Below are 26,190 nucleotides of genomic sequence, written 5' to 3'. Positions count from 1 at the left end.
ATAGAAGCGCACCCATTAAGTAAATGCCATTAATTAAAGTGACCTCACATTAAGCCTAATCCTGTGAGAAAGACAAGAGTGAAGGACAGTTGTCATTCATTGATACCCTTCGCCAAGTCAAGTCAAGAGTCTAATCTTATATTTGACCCCTTTCATAGCTTGAGATATTGGTATCGGATCACCTGACAGTATTTTGAAGGTGATAGATATTGACACTTGACTGACACCATATTAATGGAACGATACGAACAAAAGGTAAAAATGTAAAATAGTTAAAATACCAATTTTTAAAAGAAAATTAGAGATAAACTTATCTGATATGTTTGATAAGTTTATCTCTAATTTACACAGAATTTTTATGAACTGACATGATTAACTTGGTTGGAAAAAAATGTATTATTTTAAAAAGACAAAAAAATCTAAAGTTACAACTTCTTGGTTCACCATTCATCTTGACCAGGTTTGACAAGAACGAATCACCTGATTTTTCTGACAGGTGAGTCCAATGGAGTCGAGTCAAAAAACCTGATTTTTCAACTATATTAAGATAGAGATTTTAACTCCCAACCCTTTTAGGTAAAACCAATATTGTATTAAAAAGGAAATTGTTTTACTAACCTCGCAACCATCTTGGAAATGAGCTAAACAGATCAATTCTAACCGGCACTTGAGATATAATCATATATTGCCCTCATTCAAAGGGCAGAGTAAGATAAAAAAAATTTAAAAAGAATTAAAAACTTTATATCATGTTCATGCTTCAGATATCAGTCCATTTCCCCGAAGATGTCCTAATTGTTGGGTGGTGTCGTCTTCACGAATTTAATGAATTTAATGAGAGGGGGAGGAGACCCACACAATATTTCTGTCTAAGTCAGTCTTACTTGAGAAAGACTTGAGTTTCTCAGGTGGTTAGTTTTCACTAGCTTTACGTCACTTTGACTTGAAATTTAGGGTGGTGACGTGAGAGTGGTTTATTCTCTCTCCCACGTTTTTTCAATTTTCCTTGTTTCTATAGGATAGTATTAGATTTTATAATAACATTATAGGATAATATATTATATTATACCTATAGTATATCCTAAGCATAGGAACCGGATCCAAACCCATGTAGGAATCGAAACCGAATCGGAACCGTACAGGTTTGGTACGAGTACCAAATTTTAGTACTGAGGCGGGAGTGGGTCTGAACTTGGATCACACTATAATACTCCTTGGAATTGAACCGCAACCAACCGAATACTCGATTCCGAACCGATTTACACTTTACTAGTGAGACCATTAGGAGAAAGGAGAAGAAGAAGAAATGTGGTATTTTATTTTTAATGAAAATTATTTCTTTGCCCATCAAATTAACCATTTGCTCGGGCAAGAATAAAATCAAATGAAAATAAAAATTCTCAAACAGCCGAGGGGCCAACACTACTCTTTACTTGCATCGAAGAATGGATTATTTTCATTCCAAGTCATAACTAATTAAATATTGCACAGACCAAACCTCACTTGATGACTAATACTGGTCCACTTGTCTTGTCGGAGCCCTAACTCAGTGATTGACACTTCATTGGCAGATTGACCTAATTCGGCTTCCTGCATATTTTCCCCTTCTATATGCATCTCTGCTTCCATTCTGTTCCGCACAAAAAAGGCTGGTTGTGAGGGTGATGGAGGAGTAACTAAGTAGCTGCTCAACAAAAGGACTATGTTGGCCATAGTGGGTCTGTCAGCTACATTTTGTTGAACACACAATAACCCAATATGAATGCATCTCATCACTTCACTTGTTGAACAATTTTCTCTCAAGATTGGATCAATCAACTCTAAGGCTGTTCCTGCATTCCAATGTTTCCATGCCTGAAAGATTCATATAAGTCATTAGGTTCCTCAGGTTTGCCTCAGGTTTTTGAAACAAAAAAAAAAAAAAAGAAACTGAAGGAGCTAGTAATGTTTTAGCAGATAGTAGCAATATACAGTTACTAAGGAAAAACAAAGTGCAGACCTCCATACTTACATAGCTTCTAAGGTCCTCGATGTCGTCTGGGTGATAGAAACTACTGTTCTTCTTTCCACTTACAATCTCCAAAATGGATACACCAAAGCTGAAAACGTCTGATTTCACTGAGAACTGCCCACGCATTGCATACTCCGGAGACATGTAACCACTAGAAGCAATTATTATAAGATAATTTAAGCAACTAAGGGTAACCATACAAATTCTACTAGATCACATTTCTCCTCAGTTAATTTTCAAAAACTTCTATTGTGGCTAATGTTATCAGGTTAACATTTTCATGTTAACCATTTCCAAATGGGTTGAACCATCTTCATGAAACATCATACCAGTTATTTTCAAAATCAGCTCAGGTGTGATTAACCAAAGCAGTCTAATATTATATCTATTTCATCTCTGCTTTTGTAGGACAAGATAATAAAGGTTGTTGAGTGCATAGATTATGCACTTATTTTTTCCTCACCAAGCCTGCCCTGAGCCTACAACTACTAGCCAACATTTCATGTGGGAAGGGGGGGGGGGGGGGGTTGTGGAGTCAAAACCAAGTAATTAAGAACTTGGCAAATGTGAATGTGTCAAAATGCTTTCTCTGTTCATAACAATGAGAAGGAATGAGACTCTGAAACTTACTAAGTCCCAACTATTCTGTTTGTATTTTCTTCAGTTTGGCCCAGGCCAAAAATTCTTGCCATCCCAAAGTCTGAGATCTTGGGATTCATTTCCCCATCTAACAAGATATTGCTTGTTTTAAGATCCCTATGAATAATTCGAAGGCGGGAATCTTCGTGAAGATAAAGTAGTCCTCGAGCAATCCCTTCAATGATCTTGTAACGTCTCTGCCAATCTAACTGCATGCATTTCTCAGGATCTATGGTCATTCAAATAAAGGGTAGAATCAGAATTTAGAATATGGTCAAATTGATAAATAGTTCATCATGAATGGTTGGTGGGTGGACAAAAGAGGATATAGTGTCAATGAGTTTCAGTTTTAACTCCACATTTGCATAAAATTGGGATGTATTATGCATTGAAATAGCATGAGAGAAAACAACTACTGAAATAAAAAAAAAAAGAGAAAGAGAAGTTTGTGTGGGGCGAACCAAATAGGAAGTAATCGAGGCTTTTGTTGGGTACAAACTCATAAATCAGGATCTTTTCTTCTCTCTCCAAGCAAAATCCTAATAGTCTAACCAGATTGCGGTGTTGAAGCTTTGCCACTAACACAACCTCATTCTTGAATTCTTTTGCTCCTTGCCTTGAGTTTTTTGAGAGCCTCTTGACAGCAATTTCTTGTCCATTAGGAAGTTTACCCTGATGATATAATAATAGTGATTAGTAAACTTATGGAGCTTTATTTGCTGGATTTATGTGTTTATCAAACCCAATTTAAATTGTTTCATACTAATTTGCATTGATTTATTATGGGAAATTGACCGTCCTAAGATTAAACCTTAAGCTATTCACAACTACGATAAAATTAGACATTTTTTGGCACCAAAATATCTTGTGAGGAGAAAATTTATTAAGCCTCGTTGTGCAAAAAAATGGATACAATCCTGAGAAGATCCTCAAAAAAAGAGGATACCAAGTGAGGGTAGCTCAAAGCCCCATCTTGAAATACAATGCGCAGAAACATTAAGAGCTCAAGTAACATGGGAGGAATCTTCTATATAAGTGTTGATTTCCTTTAAAGGTACTGTGCATGTGATACAAAGAAGGAACTTTAAACCCCCTCTTCTATACTTATAAAAAAAAAAACCTGCAAACCCCCTCTAATGGTTTCTTTAAATACCCTAAGTTGCATGATTAAATGAAAATTACCTTCAATCATTCCACGTTCATGATTAATAAGTTCAAATTTCTATTCCATGGCAAACTAAAACTTGACATACTAGTATTCTAGTTCAATAATCAAAAAAGATTATTGGAAAGAATTTTTTATTCAACATCATGATTAAACGAAAACTACCTTCAATCATTCCACATTCATAACTAATCAGTTCAAAATTCTATTCTATGGCATAATAAAACTTGACATACTAGAATTCTAGTTCAATTACCACATGTTTGTAACTTCCTTCTTACCTTGTAAACGCTACCAAATCCCCCTTCACCAATCTTATTGACATTGGCAAAGTTTTCCGTGGCTGCAAGGACTGTATTGAAATCAAATTGCAATGACTCCGCAGTTTTAATTGTGTTCTCACCTGTGCACAAGCCAAAAGTAGAACCAAGAGTGATTTTGGGATAATCAAGTAGATCGAGAGCTTTTTAAGAGAGAGAGAAAAAAGGGCCAAAGCTTCTACCATTCTCCTTTGATAGGTTCTTCTTTTTCTTCTGGATTAACAAACAATACAAGAGAATAGATAAAAGAATCGTCACTCCTGCAGCGGCAACTGGCACAACAATGGCAACAATTTTTCTGAACAATCTTCCTTGTTTTTCTACAAGGACAACAACAATCACAATAACTCAGCCATCTCCCAATTAAATCGATTCGGCTCCATGGATCCTTACAAAACAAATTAAGGAAAACAGAGTTCCTCACAAAGTGTGCTTCCTTGTTTTTCTGCACTAGAAAAAATAAGTAACATTCCCAAATGTGCACATGATGATAAATACAGATTGTTTTGGATTCACATCTCATGATACTAGTAGCTAGGCCACTAACATCTTTTGATCTTTACAACTCATAATTCTTCTAAATAAAATAAGGGAATTGACAGTCTTAATATAAAATTCAAGCTCCTTATAATAATATAAGGCAATGGGAATTCGGTTAATCGGAGGCGGCAAGGGTGAAAAACAAACATGATTAGGCGAATTGAAGGAGCCGCTGCTGAAGCTGTGACTCCATAGGAACGGTACACCAGCTCAAACCTAACCCCACCGCTCGGATTCAAAACCCTTCCTCCACGCTTGCCGCTACAGCAACTGGGAAGAAGAGAATTGGCACCGTCGAGGCATCTGTAACAGTCGTTCCCTGATAAATCAGGGCTGCACTGCGACAGCCAATACAGATTCGTCAATTGTGTAAAATTGGCCGATCTTTTATCGAGTCGGTTCCAGAATTAAGAATTGGTCCGATTCAAGATGAATTACAAAGGAAATTATTAAGAATTGGCCGATTCAAGACACATTCCGATTTAAGAAGCAACAATTATGATTGGTAGAAATCGGGATCGGATGTCAGCCGATTCCGATCCGATTCCCGATTTTTTAAAAGGGCAATTACTATCACTACCTTACACTTACCCTATATGTACTAAAACTACCCTACCTTAAACTTTTTATCTGATACTAACCTACTGATAAACATTCACATCTCCTCCTAGATTGCCCTTCCCTTCACTTAGTATCCTGCTAATCTTTTAACATTTTAATCTACCATTTTTCTTCTATTTTTTACTATTTTTGTCATTAAAATAGTAAAAAATGAAAGCATCCACCCGTTTCTTCTTTCTCCCGTTTTTTACTTCATTCTTTTTTTTTTCTTTTTCTTTTTTTATTTAATTAATTTTTTATTCAATATTTCATCCTCAGCATTCTTCTTCGAACAGATCATGGTTCTAAGTATCGGTATCGTGTCGCCTGTATCGGCCGATACGTACTGATTTTGTTAGTCACCAATACCGTTCCGATAGCATATCGATAGTATGGTACAGATAAAAGGTAAAATGGTCAAAAAACTCTTTTTTTTTTTAAGGAGATTCACGGTTAATCTTGTTCGATACAGCCGATCCAGGCCGATATCGTATCGGTTTTGCAGGTTACCAATACCCGTTTCGATACCGTAAACTAAAACCATGGAACAGATAGACTCTCTTCAAAGCACCCCCACTTCTTCTCTGTCTTCCTCTTTTTATTCAATTTGTCTTTCCGAGTTTTTTATTTTTTATTAACCTACAACGTGATTCTCGAGTCGTCACTCTTCTTCTCCCTCTTCATATTCACAGAAGTAGAAGGCAACCCTTCCTCTCCCTCTCCATTACAATTGATCTCTACACAACCACCTTCATCTCTCCTCAACCTCGCAGCCATGGGATAAAATGGTACAAGATCAATCATCAGATTTCTTTGCCTTCTTGGCGATTTCAGTTGATAATCCATGAAATATGGATTGGTTTCAGAGAAGTAAACACACCTATAACGGAGACGAAGGAGAAGAATTGGATCACAGTGAGGATCAGGTCGACCTATTCGAAGAAGAATGATGAGGATGAAATGTTGAATAAAAAATAAATTAAATAGAAGAATTGAAGAAAAAACAAAAAAAAAAAAATCGAATGGAATAAAAAATGGGAGAGAGAAGAAGCGGGAGGACGCTCTCATTTTTTACTATTTTAATGACAAAAATAGTAAAATATAGAAGATGAAAGGTAGGTTAAATAGATTAGCAGGTTATTAGGTGAAAAGGAAGGGTAATCTGGGTATTTCAAAACATTAGGGTAGAAAGAGATGTAAAAATTTAAAAACAGGGTAGATTCAAAAAAGAAGTTTAAGGTAGGATAGTTTTAGTAAATATAGGCTAAGTGTAGTGTAGTGATAATAATTGCCTTTTTTTTAAAACCTTTCCATCTGGTGTGCTTTCATGTTTTTTTCCATATCTCTGATATTGCTTCTGATATATGTTTTCTCTATAAAAAGAACTCTTTTTGTATAGCTCTAGCTAGGAATAGGAGTGTAAATAAATAGCCGAAATTCGTTTCTGTATCTGTTTCCATATCCATGTCTGAATCCATTTAGCACTATCCGAATCCTTCCAAAAGCTAAATGGATGCGGATACAGATAGGCTATAGCTATTCGAAAAACTATATTTACATGTAAACGGATAAAATATTCGATCCGTATCCGTTTAGCACTATTTGAATCTGTCCGAAAGCTAATCAAATGCGGATGCAGATATAGCACTATCCGAGCTGAATCCGATCTGTTTACATCCCTAGCTAGGAACTTGGCTAGATATGGACAACTCAAGAACTCTATATATGTCTCTAACTTCTAATATATAATAGGGAAGCAGTTTTATGTACGGGAGTGTGGCCTACGCCAGCACTCCCATGTGTCTATCTCCCTCCTCCTCAAAACAAAGGGGCAGAGATGTCTTTTCACATGGGGAGGAGAGAGATAGACTCATGGGAGTGCTAGCGTAGGCCATGCTATTGTACAAAAAACTTTTTCCTTATATAATATGTCTTCTTTCCTCAAACAAAAAAGCCACATAACTACCAACGACTGCTTAACTCAGTTGGTGAGCCGTGGTGCGCTTCATGCCCATGCTCACCAAGAGGTCTCGAATTCAAGTCTCTTGCCTGGTATCTTATCCCCTCCCTGGTTCGATTCCCTCCACCCCACCCCTTCTATCAAATATATATGTAAAACTCCCAATTACCTAAAAAAAAAAAGCCGTGTAGCTCGCGAGGGATGGTCCACGCGCAAAACCCAGGTTTGACTATTTGGTCATGGAAGCAATTTCCACTTCTCATATCCACATAATAGTTTAAAGTGTGTAATTGTACATGTTAAAACGGTTGGGTTTTTGGTACTGCAACTAAACTATTTCGGTTTTATCCGTCAAACGGTTGGGTTTTGGTTATTCAATTGACGTACTATATTAACTTTTAATTTTTTAATCAAATAAAATAGATATTTTTTTAAGTAAACTGAAACACACAGATTTTAGATAATCTTGTAATTTACCCTAAAAAGAACTCCTAGCAAGTATGATTATGGATGCTGCAAACAGGCTTTCTGCAATTGCTATTGAAATCCACAAACCACTAACCCAATCTCGTATGATGGACCTCGCGTGTCATTACCCTAATCTTGCTCAATTAATAAGGAATTTGATTGGTTTGGGAACGTGTGGAGGGAGGCTAAAGTAGGGGTGTAAATGAATAGTTGAAATTCGTTTCCGGTATTCGTTTAGCACTATCCGAATCCATCGATAGCTAATCGGATGTGGATGCGGATATAGCACTATCCGAGCTGAATCCATTCCGTTTATAGCCCCTAAGCTGAAGGAAAGGAAATCCAACACGCCGGGGCAACATATAGCTAGTTAGTCTTCTTAGGTAATCCAGAAAACACGCAAATACCATAAATGCACTAACCAAGCAGAAAACTTAATTCTGCTTACCTTTACTTGCTCCGCCCTTGCTACTGGTGGTGGTGGTGGTGGGGATACAATTGAAGAGTACTTTGATAAAAGTTAAGGTGGTAGTGGTGGTGGATGTATCTTGTAGTATCCTTCTTCCGTATCTCAACGGGAGTTTCTGTTTTTTGCATTCCTGGTCTTTAAACGTCACAGCATCACAAGTAGCATCTGCCAAGCAAGCATATTTGCATTCTCCTTCTGTTTTTTATGATAAAACTGAATATTGATCATCATCCCATTCGGTGTTCTCCAATGTGGACATGGAATTGTTACTTCGTGTTCCAATTCCACAGCCCTTAGCGTTTAACTTCGCCTGACAACCCAAACTTTGGCGACTCTCGTCAATGAAGTTGAAACCAGTAATACAGTTGCATGCGGTCCTCCCATCTATGAAAGTACAATACGAGTTCAAGCCACAAATGCCCTTGGGCACACACTTATCTGTGGATGATTCCCAGTTGATTGACCAACTACTATTCTTCTTCTGATCATCATGATCCCCAGTAGTAGTAGTAGTAGTAGTAGTACTACTACTACTACTACTACTCTTAATAATATGAAGGGAATAGACTCTGAGGATCCCATCAACATCGATCGTCATGCGGTAAAAAAGTTTGGTGTTGTTGGAAGTTAATCCAGTACCAGAAAATATAGTATCTACGGTGAAACCGGTACTATTCAGCAAATATAGTTTTCCATCATCAGCTTCAAGATTTAATGTAAGGGTGTCTAGGGTATTCGAACCTGTTCCCCAATAAGCATTTGGTTTGGTGTCTGGAGTATTAATGGGGTATTTGAACAAGGTTGCCGTCAAACTGCATCTTGAGCCGAAACATTCCAGTTGAGTGGTCGGTTTCTGATGAACTTGAGAACAGCTCCTGCCCTTCGAGTAGACGTTGACCAGGGAGAAGGGTGTCGGTAAGTAAATGATCAAAACTTTGCCAAATCATGCTTCCCCTAGAATTATATAGAACGAAATTTCCGGTGTCAAGCATGGAAGCCCAAGAAGAAGATTCCGAAAGGTCGGCAATAGATTTTGATTGGTCCTGTGGTGTGGGTTGCAAGATCAACCTACCATCAGTGGTAAGGAGCAAGGTAGCGTTGCTAGACAAAGGTGGATCATCTCGATTTGTTGTGCATACGACTGTTTGTTCAGGTATTTGGGCAAACCAAATTCCAACGGCAAACCCATTTCCTTGTGGATAAAATCCAAAGGCAAATTGACCAGAAGGAGAAAGCCATGATGATGATGATGAATTGGTATTGGAGGATGGAGAAAGAGAGGATCCCAAGCTAATGTTGAATGATGATCTTTGTTGTTGAACTGCTGCTTCTACTACTACTACTAATGCAGAGAGGAGCAGTAGAAGCACCAAGGTAGCAGCCCCCATGAGAGAGAATCGAGATAAGAGCTTAGAGTAGTTCAGTCCTGTTCTGTTCTGTTGTGTTGTGTTGGAGGGTGTGTGATCTACGTTACAATCAAGGGTTCTAGCAGTCAAGGTTTCAAATTTATTTAGATTTATAAAAGCACACACAACCGTGTTCTAGGGGTCAAGGTTGCAAAATTCTTTGTAATGCATTTACTTGGTTCCTTCCTTTAATCTTTTTCTAATGGTGAAAAAGTAAAGCTGTTAGTAGATGAAGAAATAATATAAACTGGTATATGATTAAATAAGGCTCTTAAAATTGACAAGAGACTAATCCTGATTCCAGATCATATGTTATTAATCCAATGCTCATAATTATTGTCAATTTAAAGAGTTCGATTATGTTTGTACCATTTAACTATACAATCTCAATTTTAAAATCAAAACCAAACCATTTATTAAATGGTTTCACAGTTTCTATATAAATGATTTGGTTCGATTTCAGTAAATAATCGGTTTAGTTTAAAGTGTTTTGATGATATTTGTATAATTAACAGCGCACGAAGGTGCAGGATGTGCCCACAGACACATGTGGTGGGGCGGGCGCATCATTTCAACCATTAAGGGGGGTGGGGCATTCATTTCACCCATCCCCCACGTATCTTGCAGAGAATATATATATATATATAGGCCATGAGATCTCTACTTGTTTGCATGGTCTCTACATATGCGTCTGAGCTTAAACAAATACAGATGCAAAACGAATTCGGATTTTCGATTGTCCTTTTACATCTCTGATTGGGTAACCCAGACCTTCCTCCCCCAATAGGTACAATTCACTCTCAATCCATGTTTTAGTTTCACCATTCTCATATCCTCATTCTTTAGAATCCGTTGAGTCTTCAAAAACCCTCTATATCATTAGTTGGATATATATTCAGATCAGTTACTTTTTTTTTTCTAGATTATACGAATAAAATTTTGGATACCCCTAAACAATACGGATGCGAATCGAATTCAGATTTTTCAAGTAACTGTTTACATCTCTACTCCCAAACATAGGAACACACAAAATTACTGTCCAACCCCTCTTGAAATAAAAAACTATCTGTGTTGATGGCCCTGCACGTGCTCTTATTGGCCCCTACGCTAGTACAAGGACTAAAACCCACCAACATATCTTTCCTATTAATTAATTGAATGAAAATTAAGGTTTCAATCTTGTTGTAACCATTTTACCCAAAAAAAAAAATCTTGTTGTAACCAAGGTCCCTTATCTTATTCTCAAAATTCATTTAATATTGTATTTAATATAAAGGTATAAATTTTTTTAAAAATTGAAAATCATTTAATACAACATTTAATGTGATTTATATGTGAAATGGCACAATTATCTCAACACTAAATACTTTTAAGAATAAAACAAAGGACAAAAAAATAAAATTACAATTTTTTAAATCACTTGACATCAAGCGCACCCATTAAGTAAATCTCATTAATTAAAGTCACCTCACAATCTCACATTAAGCCTATTAAGAAGATTTATGGACAGTTGTTATTCGTTGCACCCTTCGACAAGTCAAGTCAAGTCAAGAGTCAAGTCTTTTATTTGACCTTTTTCATGGTTCGAGATATTACTATCGGAACACATGATACGGTCTTTCTTTTTTTGGTAAATCATGAATAGGGATGTAAATAATCGGATTCGGCTCGGATTGTGCTATATCTGCATTCGCATCCGATTAGCTTTCAAATGAATTCGGATAATGCTAAACAGATACGGATCAGATATTTTATCCGTTTACATGTAAATATAGCTTTTCAGATGGCTATAACCTATCCCTATCCGTATCCGTATCGGTTTAGTTTTCAAATGGATTCAGATAGTGCCAAACGGATACGGACACGAATTCGAAAACGGATTTTGCCTATTCATTTACATCCCTAATCATGATACAGTCAATACTGCATGATTTTGAAGGATCGATATTGACACTTGACCGACACCATATTGATGAAATGATAAAATAATTTAAATACCAATTTTTTAAAGAAAATTAGAGATAAACTTATCTGATATGTCCGATTCATGCAGATAGAGTATCAATTTTGTTGGCCCTTTTTGCTGTAAATTAACGACTCAGTTGATCATTGATTGCAATTCATAAAATTGTGTAAGAGATCATAGCTTGATCGCATGGTTCTAAGTATCGATATTGTATTGCCTGATACGTATCGGTTTTGCATGTCTTCAATTTTGATACTGTATCGATATTATAACGGTGAAACAGTACGGGCAAGGGGTAAAATGGTCAGAAAACTCATTTTTAAAAAAGATTCAGGGATAATTTTATTCAATACAGGCAATCCGTTTCGATACCATATCAGTATCAAATTGGTTTTACAAGTGACTGATACCCGATCCGATACCATTCACTAGAACCATGCTTGGTGGTGTAATTCTTGCACCAACAGGGGAGTCAATGAGAGTGCATGTAGGAACATCAACACAGATGTGACCAAGAAGCACTCTTTTTTTTTCTTTTCAGAATTAACAACTGCAAATCCACACTAGGGTTGGTCTATATTAAGGGTGTGTATTGGTTTGGTTTAAAAAGAAAGTTTTGAAAAAATTGTTGGGTTGAAAATAAGGTTTTTAAAAAATTGAAAGTTATTTACGTGGTATTTATGTGAAATGACATGATTTACTTGGTTGAAAAAAAATGTATTATTTTAAAAGGACAAAAAAAATCTAAAAATACAAATTCTTGGTTCAACCACTCTAGTTAAAATAAGATTTTCTCTAAATTAAGTACCATCCCATCCAATTTCCCAAATCTTACCAAATGTTATTCTTCGTCAATTATCGGTTTGTATTATTAGGCTTGATATCGGTTAATTTGGTTATCTGATTTGTATTCGATATGAGTTTGATTTTGGTTTGAATCCAATTTCATGAGTTCTGTAATGTAATGGCACTGAGGAGGATGAAGTTTACAAAATCTTGGAATGCCTTCATAATATTTTTTTTTTTTTTTTTTTGGGGTAAAGCCTTCATAACTCTTGAAATCAAAGAATTTTATCAGTATAACGGTTTTAGATTGGTCCAACCAAGATTTGATTCTGTTTCTATCCAGTTTATGGTTTATTTGGTTTCTATTTGATTTATCTGTTTAGAACCGACAATATTCCGGTTCACAATCAAAATTGAAACGGAGATTAATATTCAAATCAAAACCGAACTAATTAATTTCAATTCGATTTTAATATTCATTTCAAAACCATGGTCCTTGTTTCTCTTTGCCTAATTTAGTCATGCACGTCAACCTGAAGTCAATAGATTCATAGAAGAAGTAGATAGGTTAATTCTGGTGTGCACCTGAAGGGCGGCTAAGAAGAAGAGTATCATGAAATGGGATCTTGGGGTAGCACAGAGATATGGTTCCATTGTATCTCTGAATTTCTTTAGAAGAAGAAGATGATTATTGGAAGGTTAGGTATTAGGGTAGGGATGCAAATGAATAGTCGAAATCCGTTTTTGAATTCGTGTTTGTATCCGTTTAGCACTATCCGAATCTGTCCGAAAGCTAAACGGATACGGATACGGATAGGCTATAGCTATCCGAAAAGCTATATTTACATGTAAACGGATAAAATATCCGATCCGTATCCGTGTCCGTATCCGTTTAGCACTATCTGAATCCGTCCGAAAGCTAATCGGATGCGGATGCAGGTATAGCACTATCCGAGCCGAATCCGATCTGTTTACATTCGTATGTTAGGGTAATTGGATATACTCCCATCCACCTCCAATCATTGTCTAATTTGAGAGAGAGGGGAAAAAAACTCAAAGTTAGGGGTTAAATGTCATTGGAGAGGATCCCAGTTCATTAAAAGCATTAAGCCCTCTTATTATTTTTCTAAACCCTGATAAATATAATTTATGAACCGAGATATGTGATTTTTTTTTCCTTTTTTGGACATTTAGAGTTAAGATCATAGTTGAAAAACTAGGTTTTCACTAGGGCGAGTCACCTGAATCGAGTCAAAATTTTAGAAAATCAGATCAAAAGTCATGTAGACTAGGCCAGGATAAAAAAAATAACGAGACTCGATCACAAATTGTCTGAGTTAAATACGGCTTGGTATTTTTACTTGGGTCATTGTAAACTCAGCGAGTTTAGTCATTTTTTAAAAAACCATAAAATCGGTTCACTTAGAAATTGAGTTGACTAAAATAATACATTCTTTATTCTAGAATAATAAGAAACCCTCAACTCCTCGACTCCCTTCTCTTGTTTATTAAAGATAAATTCAAAATGCATTGATATGTGATTTCATGATTTATTTTTCAGTTTTCTCATATTTTCTGTATTTTTATTTTTTACTAATTTATACATATTTATTACACTACAAAAATAATAAAAAAATAAACACATGGTTCACCTTGACCAGGTTTGACAAGAATGAATCACCTGATTTTTCTGAAAGACAAAACGAGTCGAGTCAAAAAACCTAATTTTTCAAGATAGGTGATTGACTAATAAGAATTTTAACTCCCAACCCTTTTAGGTAAAACCAATATTATATTAAAAAGAAAATTGTTTTACTAACCTCGCAACCATCTTGGAAATGAGCTAAACAGACCAATTCTAACCGGCACTTGAGATGTAATCATATATTGCTCTCATTCAAAGGGCAGAGTAAGATAAAATTTTTAAAAAGAATTAACTTTATACCATGTTCATGCTTCAGATATCAGTCCATTTCCCCGAAGATGTCTTAATTGTTGGGTGGTGTCATTTCACCTGAATTTAATGAGAGGGGTGGAGACCCACACATTAATTCTCTCAAGTCAGGCAGTCTTACTTGAGAAAGACTTGAGTTTCTCAGGTGGTTAGTTTTCACTAGTTTTACGTGACTTTGACTTGAAATTTAGGGTGGTGACGTGAGAGTGGTTTATTCTCTCTCCCACGTTTTTTCAATTTTCCTTGTTTCTATAATTCTATATAAAGGTTGAGCAATTAAGCATGACTAAAAGAAGGTGCAGTGCGCCAAAAAAATTCAATTGCACATATAAAGGAGTCTTTTTTTCAAGGAGCCGTTTCCAAGAAAAGAAGGAAGAGAATGATACGCCTTGAAATTTTTTGGGTTTTGGCATCCAATGGAAGAGTCTTGTCGATGCTTGTATTTTGACCGTTTTCTTTTTCATTAAGTTGGATGGAAGTCCATTTGAATATTTTCATACTTTTAGTAGTCATCATCAAGGTTGTCATCTTAGTCCTTATCTTTTTATAGTTGTTTTGAAAGTACTATCCAGTTTAATATCAGCTTATCGAGATTTGGATCTTTTTCAAAATGTTAAGATATCTCGTGATGCCCTAGAAACTACTTATTTTTGTTTGCCGATGATATTTTTATTTTCTGTCGAACCTATTCGGAAGACCTGATGACTATTAAAGTTATTCTTGATCTTTTCTCAGATCTTTCCGGACAGAAAATTAATCTTGCTAAGAGTGGCATCCACTTCAGCAGAAACATGCCTTCTTCTATAAAACTGTCCCTCTCTAACCTTCTTGGAATAAAAGAACTAGGGAAAAACTCCAAGTAATTAGGGACTAACCTGTTTCCTTGTAGGTCAAAAGTAAGGAAATTTAGCGGGGTGGTGGATAGAATGAAAAAGAAGTTGACTGTTTGGAAATCAAACTAATTATCCTTTGCGGGTCTTAAGGTTTTGATCCAATCGGTATTAGCCTCTACCCCCGCTTTTCTTATGAATTGCTTTTTGTTACCTGGGAAAATTTGCAAGCATATTGACTCTGTCTGTCTCAAGTTCTAGCTTGGAAACAAGGAAGGTAACAGGAACTCTACTTTGATTGCGTGGGAGAGAATGTGTCGTCCAAAATCTCAGGGGGGTCTTGGCTTTCGCAAGTTCAAACGCCACAATAAGGCAAATTTAGTACTAAACTAAACTTGCTGTGAATTTTCTTCTTCCCTCTCACACTGCCACATATCTTTGTTTTTCCTCATGGTGGAACTTCTTTTGGAAATTGAAGATTCATCCCAAATTTAAAATTTTCTTTTGGCATGTGATACATGCAGGACTACCGGTCAAGGCTTCTATTTCCAAATGGCATCAGATCGACCCTTCCTGTGCCTTCTGTGGAAATTGTATTGAATCCTACTGGCATCTATTCCTTTCATGCGATTGGGTCAAACATATTTGGATGGCTGGACCTCTTGGTCTACGTACTGAATATTTGGTCGACAATTCCCTGAGTGATTTTCGTTTTACGTTTTTCTCTTCAAAATAGTTAGATAAGGCCTCTTCCATTTGGTTCTTTGAGGTGTTTATCATTACCTATTATTTTATTTGGTCTGCCAGAAACAAAGTCTTGTTTGGTTCTGAGAAACCAAATGCTTTATGGGTAATAAATCAAGTAGCACACTGGATAGCGGATTTACATCTTAACCCCCCCCCCTTATCTTCCAATGATGTAATTAAGATGCCCAACAATATTTATGATTTGGTTCCTTAGTTATCTATTCCACAATTTAAATATCCTATTTTAGTGTGTGTAAGAACCCAAACTCCAGGAGTAAGACTGGGAGGCGAGTCATACATTTTTTTTGTTGGATGGAAGGTGTTTGTGTTTTGCTGCAGGAAATATTCTATCCTTGTCGGTCTGGGAATCCGAAGTGTACAGTATTAGGACTGGGCTAGACCATGCTGTGCGTTTAGGCTTGGAGATAAAGGAGATTTGGTGCTCAAATCAATCTATTGCCTATGCTCTTCCATCCCCTACTAACAATCCGTGGCCATATCTTTATATTAAAGACTTAATGTACATAAGTGTTAGATCTTTAAACATTACTTTTACTAAGTTTAAAGATAACTTCTGTCTAGCAATAGGTCTTAATCTTGCCACCTACATGCAAGATAAACAATATGTTTTCTATCAATTTCCTTAAGTAAAATCTTTTTCTGTTCTCATCAAAAAATAAAAAAATTTGCAAGAAAGGGAAAACAGGGAAAGGGCCTTTGAGGCACAGCAACTTCCTAGAAATGGGGATAGAGAAGAGAGATTTGATTACTTATTTCATATCCAATTAATAACCCTAACTAATTGACAAACAACCTAACTAATAATCCTAATTAATTATCCTATCCTATCCCTTGATTCCCATTCATAACATTTCTTGGCCCATTAAAACAACCTTGTCCTCAAGTTTGATGTTAAAGGGAGCTATTTCAAACCAACTTGTTTCAAACCCTCTTGTCAACAAACAGAAGCCATGTGTTGCAAAATCAAACAAGGCTGGAAAGATGAGGAAAACTTATTCTCATGCAAAGGGGCCCAACGAGAGTGTTATGCTCATTCATGAAAGAGGGAGTGTTGACATGACCTTGCTTCTCCCTTTTCACTTGACATGACCTTGCTCAGAAAACTTCTTCCATTAAAAACAAATGTAAGAACATGCAAGACGCAAAACTAGAACACCATAACCAAATACCCTTCTTAAAATATTTTTCCCATCTTCTTCCTTCCAAAGAGTAATGCATTCCCAGATTCAATGTTGGTCATTTCCATCGAGAAGAAACAGAGAATTGAGTCCACCAACAAAGCTTTGAGGAGTGAGCCCACCAAGTCCATCTAGAGAAAAGGGAGAGGGATACTACAAGAAATTGGGCCTCCGACGGCGTTTTTAAACGCTTCTATAAGTTCAAAAAATACCGCCATAGGATCTATAAGCGTTTATAATTTATACCGTTAAAATGTCGGTAAAGATACCGCCGTTTTTGTATAACGGTATTTTTGTGTTTGTATCTTTTTCACGGCGTTTTATAATAAATGATGGGGAAAATATAGTACAACGGCGTTTTTTAAGTGTCGTGATAGGTATTGAATTTCTATTTTTTTGCGGCATTTTTCAATAAACGCCGGGAAAAGTGTATTACAACGGCATTTAAAAAGTGCTGGTATAGGTATTGAGTTTATACATTAAGCGGCGTTTGTCAAGAAAAGCCGCTAAATGAATTTTTTTTTTAAAAAAATTATTTCTATATTCCATCCATTAACCTGTTTCAAAGATAATAGATTCACCATGTCACCTATTTTTATATCCAAACCAAATTCACATATAAAACAGAGATATACCTCACCAAATACCCTACTCATTTCAGATTCGAAGTACATCCACTGAGATGGGATGAAAAAAGAGACTTAAGTAAATATATCCAAGTCATGTTAAAGTCTGATACATTTAAAAAGCAATGGACTGAAACAATTATTAAGCGATCAATAGTCCAAATCAAACTCAAATTTGACCATTTATATGCAGTACGTAGAAACAAGGACTTGAACAAGTAATTATCCAAATCAATAGACTGAAACAGCGTGTCCTTTAATGCACAAATTCAAAATTCATCACAAATCATCTAAAAAGAATTCTGAGTTTGAGATGCTCAGGTCTAACTGATGCCTTAACATATTTGAGGGGATTGTAATCTAATAATTGATGGTATATCTCTAGAACTGTCATAAGATGGTAAGTTACAATGAATGCTCTGGTACAGAAACATGAAGCACATTTGGTAGTATGAGATCCAACACAAATACTTGTTAATGATTAGACAAACAATATCACAACTATGGATGGTCAACTAAGTATAAGAATAGGTTAGAAATGAATATGTCTCTTTGGTCTCAACTATATAAACTAACTTATTCCTCTTTAGCTATATCAAAGAATGATAAATGAAACACAATGTTAAGTTAAGCATGGCATAACACAGAGAAAATGAAATTTATGACTAACAAGAAATAGAGTTTTAATTGGATAATTATCACCTAGCATCACACTTCTTTATACTAATAATGAAATATTACTCTTATAAAGTACTTAGCCCTTCACTCATAATCCAATGAAAACATGTTTTGTAACCATAGTACAGTTCTAATTGCTTCTTCTTACAAAGATGATTACTTTAACTTTAGCATTTCAAGATTCCTAAATCATGTGGATGTACCTGAGGAGCACTGCCAAAAAGATCGTCCGGAGTAGATCTGCACAGCAGGATAAAGTCTACGTCATTAGCATTGACTTGAGCCATTTGAAGAGCTCTCTTTGCTGCCTCAATAGCCAAACCCGTTAATCTATCTTTCCCTACCAAGACACAAGTCAAACCAAGAAATTCAATATTTTCATATGTAGACTATCATAACCTATAAAGTATCAAGTAAACTTCCCCTTACTGAAAAAAAAAAAAAACAAGTAAGCTTCCCAATGATTGTTCACTATGTAAAACATGAAAAAGAAAAAGAAAGAGGGAAGTCTGAATGGTGGGTATCAACAGCCAACAATGAAACTTCAGCTGCTAAGTTGAACTTAAACAAATGACATTATGAACTAATCAACCACTCAAATTGACTTTGGTTTTCAGGAAACAAATAGAACATAAGATGAATCTAGCCCTTAGAACTCAATGAAATAAAATACAAGCAAATAGAGACTAATCAATATATGAAGCCACATAATAGAGATAAAATCAAATAGAGAACCAAACTAATTGTACGAGTTATATGAAATCCCTCTATAACCAAAGAAAGGGAATAGTCATTCATGATGGTTAATCAATGGGAACCCTTCCTTGCTTGACAAACTGACAGTATATATGAGAGAGTGTTAATTAGTTGTGGATGAAGAAGATGGGATCCTAAAAATCCAAATAGATCACAAGGATCAGCTGATGACAGCTCTTTTACAAGTTGCAATGTAATATAAAGGATTCCTAGTGACACTTGGAAAGGGGAAAATCAGTCAACTAAAACTCAGATTAAAGAACAGACTGCAAAATTTATAAACCCAATAGGAGATCAGTATACACTATTAATTTCAGAACCAACAGAACATACAATAGCATGTACCGAATTCAGGGTTTCAGGTCTTAAAAGTGTAATCCTACTCGAAGTAGGACTCGATCAACTACTCAGCAGAAACATTATTTGAAAACAGAATCTAGAAGAGTGCAGTATCCATAGAAGGTGTGGAGGTTACCTTTGTTTAGCCCGTTAAGTTTTCTTCCAAGCAGTGCTGCTGCCGCCTCGCCTACCTTGGATTAGCTATTGAATTTTCGAGAAGTAGTAGCTATGCTTCCCTACTGCGGTGCTGCCTCAGTGCCTCAATTCTTACTTTCCTTCATTGCCGCGGTTTTCAGTTTTCTTCCTTACTGCGTTGCTGCCTCAGTGCATTGTCCTTCTCTACCTTGGTTTAATCATCAGTGTTTCGCAAAGAGGATGGACTGACGACTGAGTGAGGGACATTGCTGTAGGAATGGCAAGCCTTTCACTGCTTAGCTATCAGTAGAGAACTCCTTATCACAATCCAATCAGGCTGCATAACACCCATCAACAGGAGCATTCAATGTCAATAAATGTGTTGTAGGACAACACTCTAGGAAGAGCAGGATGAGTGTATAACATTCTACACCAAACTTAATAGCTACAGGGCGATCTTGTGGTAGCTTGATAACTCAAATATCATAAAATGGGGTCTCACAGCATAAACAGTAAGATATAATGAACCTACCATGTGTTCACAAAGACAAAAAGGAAAGAAAGAAAAAGACAGCAGGAAGAGGAAAAAATTCTGAAATTTTATAAACTAATGCAATAGGATATGGAAGCACCAAGTGCTCATCCCTACAGTTACTGTAAAAAGGGGAGAAGTTTCAAAACCATACATCAGCTAAATTAAAATGCTACATTGGCTAAAATGTATTATTACTGCTCAAATTATATGTTATGAAGCCTAAACAACAAGTTGACCATCATCTTAATGCCCAATGTGCTGCAATTTATATAGTAAATGAAAAAAATAAGAACTACACACATGAGATACACGACCTTGTCTCCTCTGCAAATGGTTCAATGTGCGTACTTAAATAATTTAAACAGACATCTAGAGATTCGAACCCCAACCATGTGTATTATATTCAAAGCCTTATCAATGAAAAATTAATACCCAAAAGGGAGAGCCAGGCATGGCATTTACACTTTCCTTCCAAGTAGAAATAGATGTTTATTGTGGTTATGGAATATGGATGTCACATACTAAGCAGGCAATTAGAATTTCCTTTCCACCATCTCATGGCTCACCATGGACCAAGCTAAGGATAGGGCTTTAAGTTCAATAGGGTTGTATTCAAGTTTTTTTGATATCCAATCCACTGCCTTTGCTAAAAGTCATAGAATAAAGCAAATACATATAAATAACATGTCTCACTTCCTACTTGCTTTAGCATACCTCTCCTTTCCATCCTAAAGCTTCACGTCATGCTCGTTCTAAATGAGGGATGACCCATCACTATCATTGAAGTTTGATCAATACTAGAGTCACCCTCCTCAATATCCTCAACCAGTAACACACTTTGTCTTCCATAAGCACCCACATTTTTTTTATTCTAGGGAATTGCCTTAGGATTTCACTTTGTACATGGAAAAGGAATACATGTATATAGAATATAATATTAGATATACACATTGGCTCATATAAATTTTGAGACCATCTTCTCTCTTCATATCTCTTAGTTGCTTGCTTCTAAAATTTGAAGTGCATATACCTTTCAATAATTTATACTTCGTAATATAACATTAAGAACCATTAACTATCAATCTATCATAACATCGGCATCAGATACCCTTCCACTGCTTAGCTATTAGTAGAGAACTCTTTATCACAATCCGATCAGGTTGCATAACACCCACCAATAGGAGCATCACTTGAGGGTCCATCACTTGTTGGTTGTGGTTTTCTCAACTCATCCAAAATCAGAAACATTTTTCTTCATTCGAAGGCCATAGAAGAAACATGATATGCTATTTCTCTACCTCAAAACAAAACCCTGACATACAGGGAATACTGATATGCTATTTCTCTACCTCAAAACAGAACCCTGACATACAAGGAATACAGGTGAAAGGGATCAGTATACACAATGGTAAATATTCCAGGGATGAAAGCACTGTGCCAATATTGGCGTTTGTGTTTAAACCTTTTCGGAGGACTAAGGATGTACAGAGTTTCCTTTAGTTGAATTTGATTAGCATGTGAAACATTGCTGATATTTGCTCGGGCCTGTTGTGCTCATTGAATGCAGGGATAAGAAGAGTTGGTGGCTCAAGATGCCTAAGCATTTCAAGAAGGTTCCTGCATTTGTCTAGCTTAAAGAAGAATCTCTTAAAGTATCTAAAAATCCTTCTATTGCAGACATTTTCTAATACATATCTCCTATTTGATAGGACTTTGCTACTAATAAGGTGGAAAGGAATATTGCAGTATTATTTTGTATATCTTTTTTACTTTGTAGAGTCCTGGTGTTGCATTTCTAGTAGTTGTACACATGTCAGCTAGTGTTGTATCTCAGTTCTAAATATAAATCAAAGCAATCCCAAACAGCCCTCAAAGTACTTTCTCCAATATTTTTTTTGAACTTGTTTCCACTTCTTTGCTTGCTTTGGAATGGTTCATCTAACAGGGCTATTCCAATTACATAGCTTATCCAATGTAGTGAATTTTGCCTCAATCAAATTGACTAAAGACAGTTTTCTATCATGGAAAACTCTAGTTTCTTCCTGTGTTGTACAGTCATATCTTTTTCAAGTTCATAGATTTTTCTTCACCAGCTCCATCTGAAACAACTGGAGGCAACATAGGGAAAGAATTCATCCATCCACATGATGGGGTTGGTGTTTTCCATGAGTAGCAATTGTACCATGAACCAAGAAGTCACCACCTTTTTCCGGCAAATGATATCCAAGATTTTAGAATGTAAGTCATTTGCCAAAAATGTTTATGGCATTTCAATAGAAAATGTCTGGAATTTTAGATCAATACAATTTCCTTTGCTTTCAAGCAATTCCCACAAAATATTTGCCATTGGAATAAGTGGAGCCTAAGACAAGTAACAAATTCTAGAGAAGACACAGACTAAAACGAAATATCTAGGGGTGGAATGCAACATTATTATTATATTCAAAGAGTGGCTAAAAATGAATTCAAGGACATGCACACTACACTATAATAGAGATTTTGATTTAAACAAATTCCACAACATGGAAAAGATTTCCAAGAATTGACTTATGAACTAATATTTTTATGAACTCCCAAATGTACAGGTTGAATGACCAATTCCAAAACCCAAGCACCTGTTCATGGATTATAAAAATTTTCCCTCCTAGATTAAATCTCAAGGGTTAAACTATTAAGAATAAACTAATATTTTAGCTCTTACAGCAGGTTTTCCAAAGTAAGATGCAGCATCTCACCTTAATGGTTCATCTTCATCCTTTCTTTTTTCTCTTTCTTCTTTTCCCTTCTTTTCTTTTCTTTCCAATACCAGTAACCACACTCACAACTTACTAGGACATGGCAACCACACACATACACACAAGAACACACATGCACACACACGCAAACATAAACACAAGTAATAGCATCACCTCCTCTTCTCCTTATTATTTTCATTCTTTTCTCTTCTTTCTTACTTTTCTTTTCAGTTAATAGCTGTGGCTGAGGCCACTTGAACCTCAACCAAGCACCCAAACACCACAAACACACACACTCACACACTCATACATACAGCCTAATGGGCAGCCACATAAACACCCAAAGACACACACACACTCTCATAGCCACTAGGGTAGCAACACACATGCACCTGGACTTACACAACCCACACACGCACATCAGTCTCTCTCTCTCTACTGGCCAAGCTCCTCTGCCCCACGATCTAGGAATTTAACCAGGGCTGATTATAGCCCTTTGATTCAAAGCATATTACCATGAGGTTTTATAGTGGAGGTTTCCAAAAAAATACGACAGCAATGGCAAAGGTAGATGGACCACAAGAAAGGCCACTGTTACTTCAGGAATGACTTGAATTCGGTCTCAGTTCAATCATTTACAGAGGTTCATTATGGAAATAAAATAGAAAAAAGAAAAGAGAGCATGAACCATATTGCTCATATCAATCAGAAAATATTGGTCAAAATGAACTCAGAATTGCATGAGAAATGAAGACTTGAGATTATACATTCAACAAAAGTAACTATGAATCAACAAGTTGAATTCCTTCAACAGAATAGCCATTCGATGATCTTGCCGGCATTTGCCATGCCAGACCAAATTCAGTTCCATTGTCCACAAAAATTCAATTAGATGAGAAGAAAATGGAGAACTAGGTAAAAACACAAGAATTATCTCCCATAGCTAACACCCTAAACATGAATTTCCACAATTTTCTCCTAACAGAATCTCATAATCAAATAGGGCAGAAAGCCCAAGAATTTGATCAACTAAAATGTAAGTTGAGGAAGAATCTTACCTCAGGAATGAAGAAAATCAAGGGAAAATAGGTTGGATGTTCACTAAAAGATAATTCGGCGACCAAGCACTCGTGAATCTGGAAGCTCCAAGGGCATCTCGCAGTGAATCTCTATTGAATCAACGACTTAAGCATTTCGCAGAGTCAGTTCTCAGATCTGGTTTGAATCGAGCAAAACCTCAATCATTCTAATAAAAAAACCTTAAAGAAGAAAGCCTCAGACTCCTTTTTTTTCTACTCTTTCACGTTCTCTATCCTTTTCTTTATCTCTCACTCACATTCTCTCTCCATTTCCCTCTTTCTCTCTTCTTTTCTCTCCCACCTGCTCGATTTACCTTCTTTCCCACTTTGTATTTGCCCTAACTCTCACTCCCACCTACTGTATTTGCCGGGAGCGGTGAGAGACGAGATCACAATGGTAGTGCGGTTGCGGTGGGCAAAGAGGAGATCGCAGCAGCAGAGAATCTGGAGTAGTGAGAGAATTGACAGTTGCTCCTTCGCTTGATAGAGGAAAAAGAGTGCTGCTCTGGAGTTTGAAAAGATTTTTTAGAAAACTTTGAGAGAGAGATGCAGAGAGTGGGGGAACGAAAAGGTTTTAGAGAGAGAGACGGAAAGCGCGGGGAAGTGAAAACAACTTTGGGTTTGGAAATCTATTATTTTATACGGCGTTTATTTATAAACGCCATTGTATTGCAATATACAACGACATTTCTTTGAAAATGCCGTTAATAACTACAGTGGCACTTGTTGAAGAAAACGCCGCGGAAACTAATTTATTTAATGGCGATTGTGCACAAACGCCATTATATATTCATATATGACAACGTTTCCACCTATACGCCGTTATTCCTTTATATAAAAATGTCGGTATATCTTCATATATGACGACATTTGTAAAAAATGCCGCAATAGTTCAACCCAAAGTGCCGCCGTTGCACCCATTTCTTGTAGTGACAAATCAAATATTGACACGATCCAGGAAGGCTCCAAAAGACTTTTGGAGCGTTTCTAGTCTTTGTAGTGGACGGAATTCCTTCTTCCTCGAGGTCACGGGCGAGGATCGCATACCACAAAAGATGGCATCGAGTTCTGCTCTAAACCAGCACCGAGATACCACGAAAGATATCTAAGGCCTTCAACAGAAGCGCATGATGGATATAACATGTCGATGAGGGCATTAAGCACAAACCCATTACCAACGAACCCAGAACGAACTATATGGCAGTCAATTTCCTCGTCCACGCGAACCAAGCCTAGTCCTGCATATGCTAGTTCGGCGTAATCAAAGAAGAAGGAAGATGTGTCATGCATTGGCATTTGATCAAACAATTGATGAGCCTCTTCCATATGCTCACCCAATGCGCACAGACAGAGGAGCTTCGAAGAGAGGCCGACACTTTTACGAAGAAGCTTCGGAGGATGAGATGGTGGTGGCGGCCGAGGGTCCCAGTCCGCCCCTCTTCATGTCGTGAGCATACGGTGGTGGTTTAACGCCTGAACTGCATCCACTTCGATCACAGGGAAAGAAGTTAAGGAAAAGCAGATCGAAAATCAACAAAGGAAATATGGGAGAGGAGACCCCTATTCATTTTGAAGCATGCAACGACTGATGTGATTGGATTCTGGTCCCAGAAGGCACGGACCATCTCAGTGCTGGAATCCTACAACGAAGTTGAGATCTTTGAAGCAATTGGATTTTGATCGACGAAGGCAAGACTGAGCTCTAATGCCACGGTCGCTGAAGCAACCAGCTTCTAGTTCATGACAATACTGGAGTTGTCGTTTTCTAGGCCTAGAAAGTCAAGGGGGTTAGCAATGGTCTGGATCGTTGAAGGCGGTGGTGGTTCCAGCGACGGTCGATGGCTGGCATCTCCACTGGTGCAGTCTGTCTCCAATTGGAATCTAGCAAGGGTCAATCCAAACTTAGCTCTCCATTTGAGCAGAACACCAAAATCAATAGCGGTGGTGACAGTGTCAGAGGGAACAGTCATGATGGCAGTTACGGATTCAGAAGCGGTGGCTATTGGAGCTTCAAATGGTGTCTGATCAAAGGCAGGAATGAGCTCGGAACCTCTGGTGCAACGATCGTTGATGCAACCGGATTCTGGCCCATGACGGCAGGGATCGAAGCCCCATCAAATTTAACCAGCACAGCGCAGGGATCGTCTTCTTGCTCCATAGATTTAAGATTTGCCATGGCATTGGAATTTTCTTCGCCGATTGATTCACGTATCAGACGCTGAAGTTCCTTTGACTACTCATTCATCG

The 26,190-nt window shown here is 36.9% G+C and overlaps 2 protein-coding genes across 2 annotated transcripts in view; both read right to left on the bottom strand.

The window, feature by feature from the left end:
• LOC122638587 (cysteine-rich receptor-like protein kinase 10) overlaps window positions 1-25,269 on the bottom strand; it is a 49,200-nt gene extending 23,931 nt beyond the window's left edge. The window contains exons 1-6 of the mRNA XM_043831452.1: window positions 24,991-25,269; window positions 22,434-22,491; window positions 18,568-18,704; window positions 4,902-5,013; window positions 4,318-4,455; window positions 4,097-4,218 (exon numbers count right to left, since the gene is read on the bottom strand). Of these exons, the coding sequence (XP_043687387.1) occupies window positions 4,097-4,218; window positions 4,318-4,455; window positions 4,902-5,013; window positions 18,568-18,704; window positions 22,434-22,491; window positions 24,991-25,269 (846 nt within the window). The remainder of the gene's footprint in view (window positions 1-4,096; window positions 4,219-4,317; window positions 4,456-4,901; window positions 5,014-18,567; window positions 18,705-22,433; window positions 22,492-24,990) is intronic.
• Window positions 1,477-2,889, bottom strand: LOC122640150 (cysteine-rich receptor-like protein kinase 10). Its single transcript, XM_043833303.1, has 3 exons — window positions 2,642-2,889; window positions 2,012-2,162; window positions 1,477-1,854 (listed from the first exon to the last, which is right to left on the bottom strand). The coding sequence occupies exons 1-3, from the start codon at window positions 2,887-2,889 to the stop codon at window positions 1,477-1,479; spliced, it is 777 nt and encodes a 258-aa protein (XP_043689238.1).
• Window positions 25,270-26,190: the final 921 nt, after the last annotated feature.

The sequence above is a fragment of the Telopea speciosissima genome, chromosome 9 (genome assembly GCF_018873765.1).
Source record: "Telopea speciosissima isolate NSW1024214 ecotype Mountain lineage chromosome 9, Tspe_v1, whole genome shotgun sequence".
In the NCBI taxonomy this organism is placed as follows: Eukaryota; Viridiplantae; Streptophyta; class Magnoliopsida; order Proteales; family Proteaceae; genus Telopea; species Telopea speciosissima.
The sequence above is the reverse complement of the archived record's forward strand: the minus strand, read 5'-3'. Positions and strand labels throughout refer to the sequence as shown.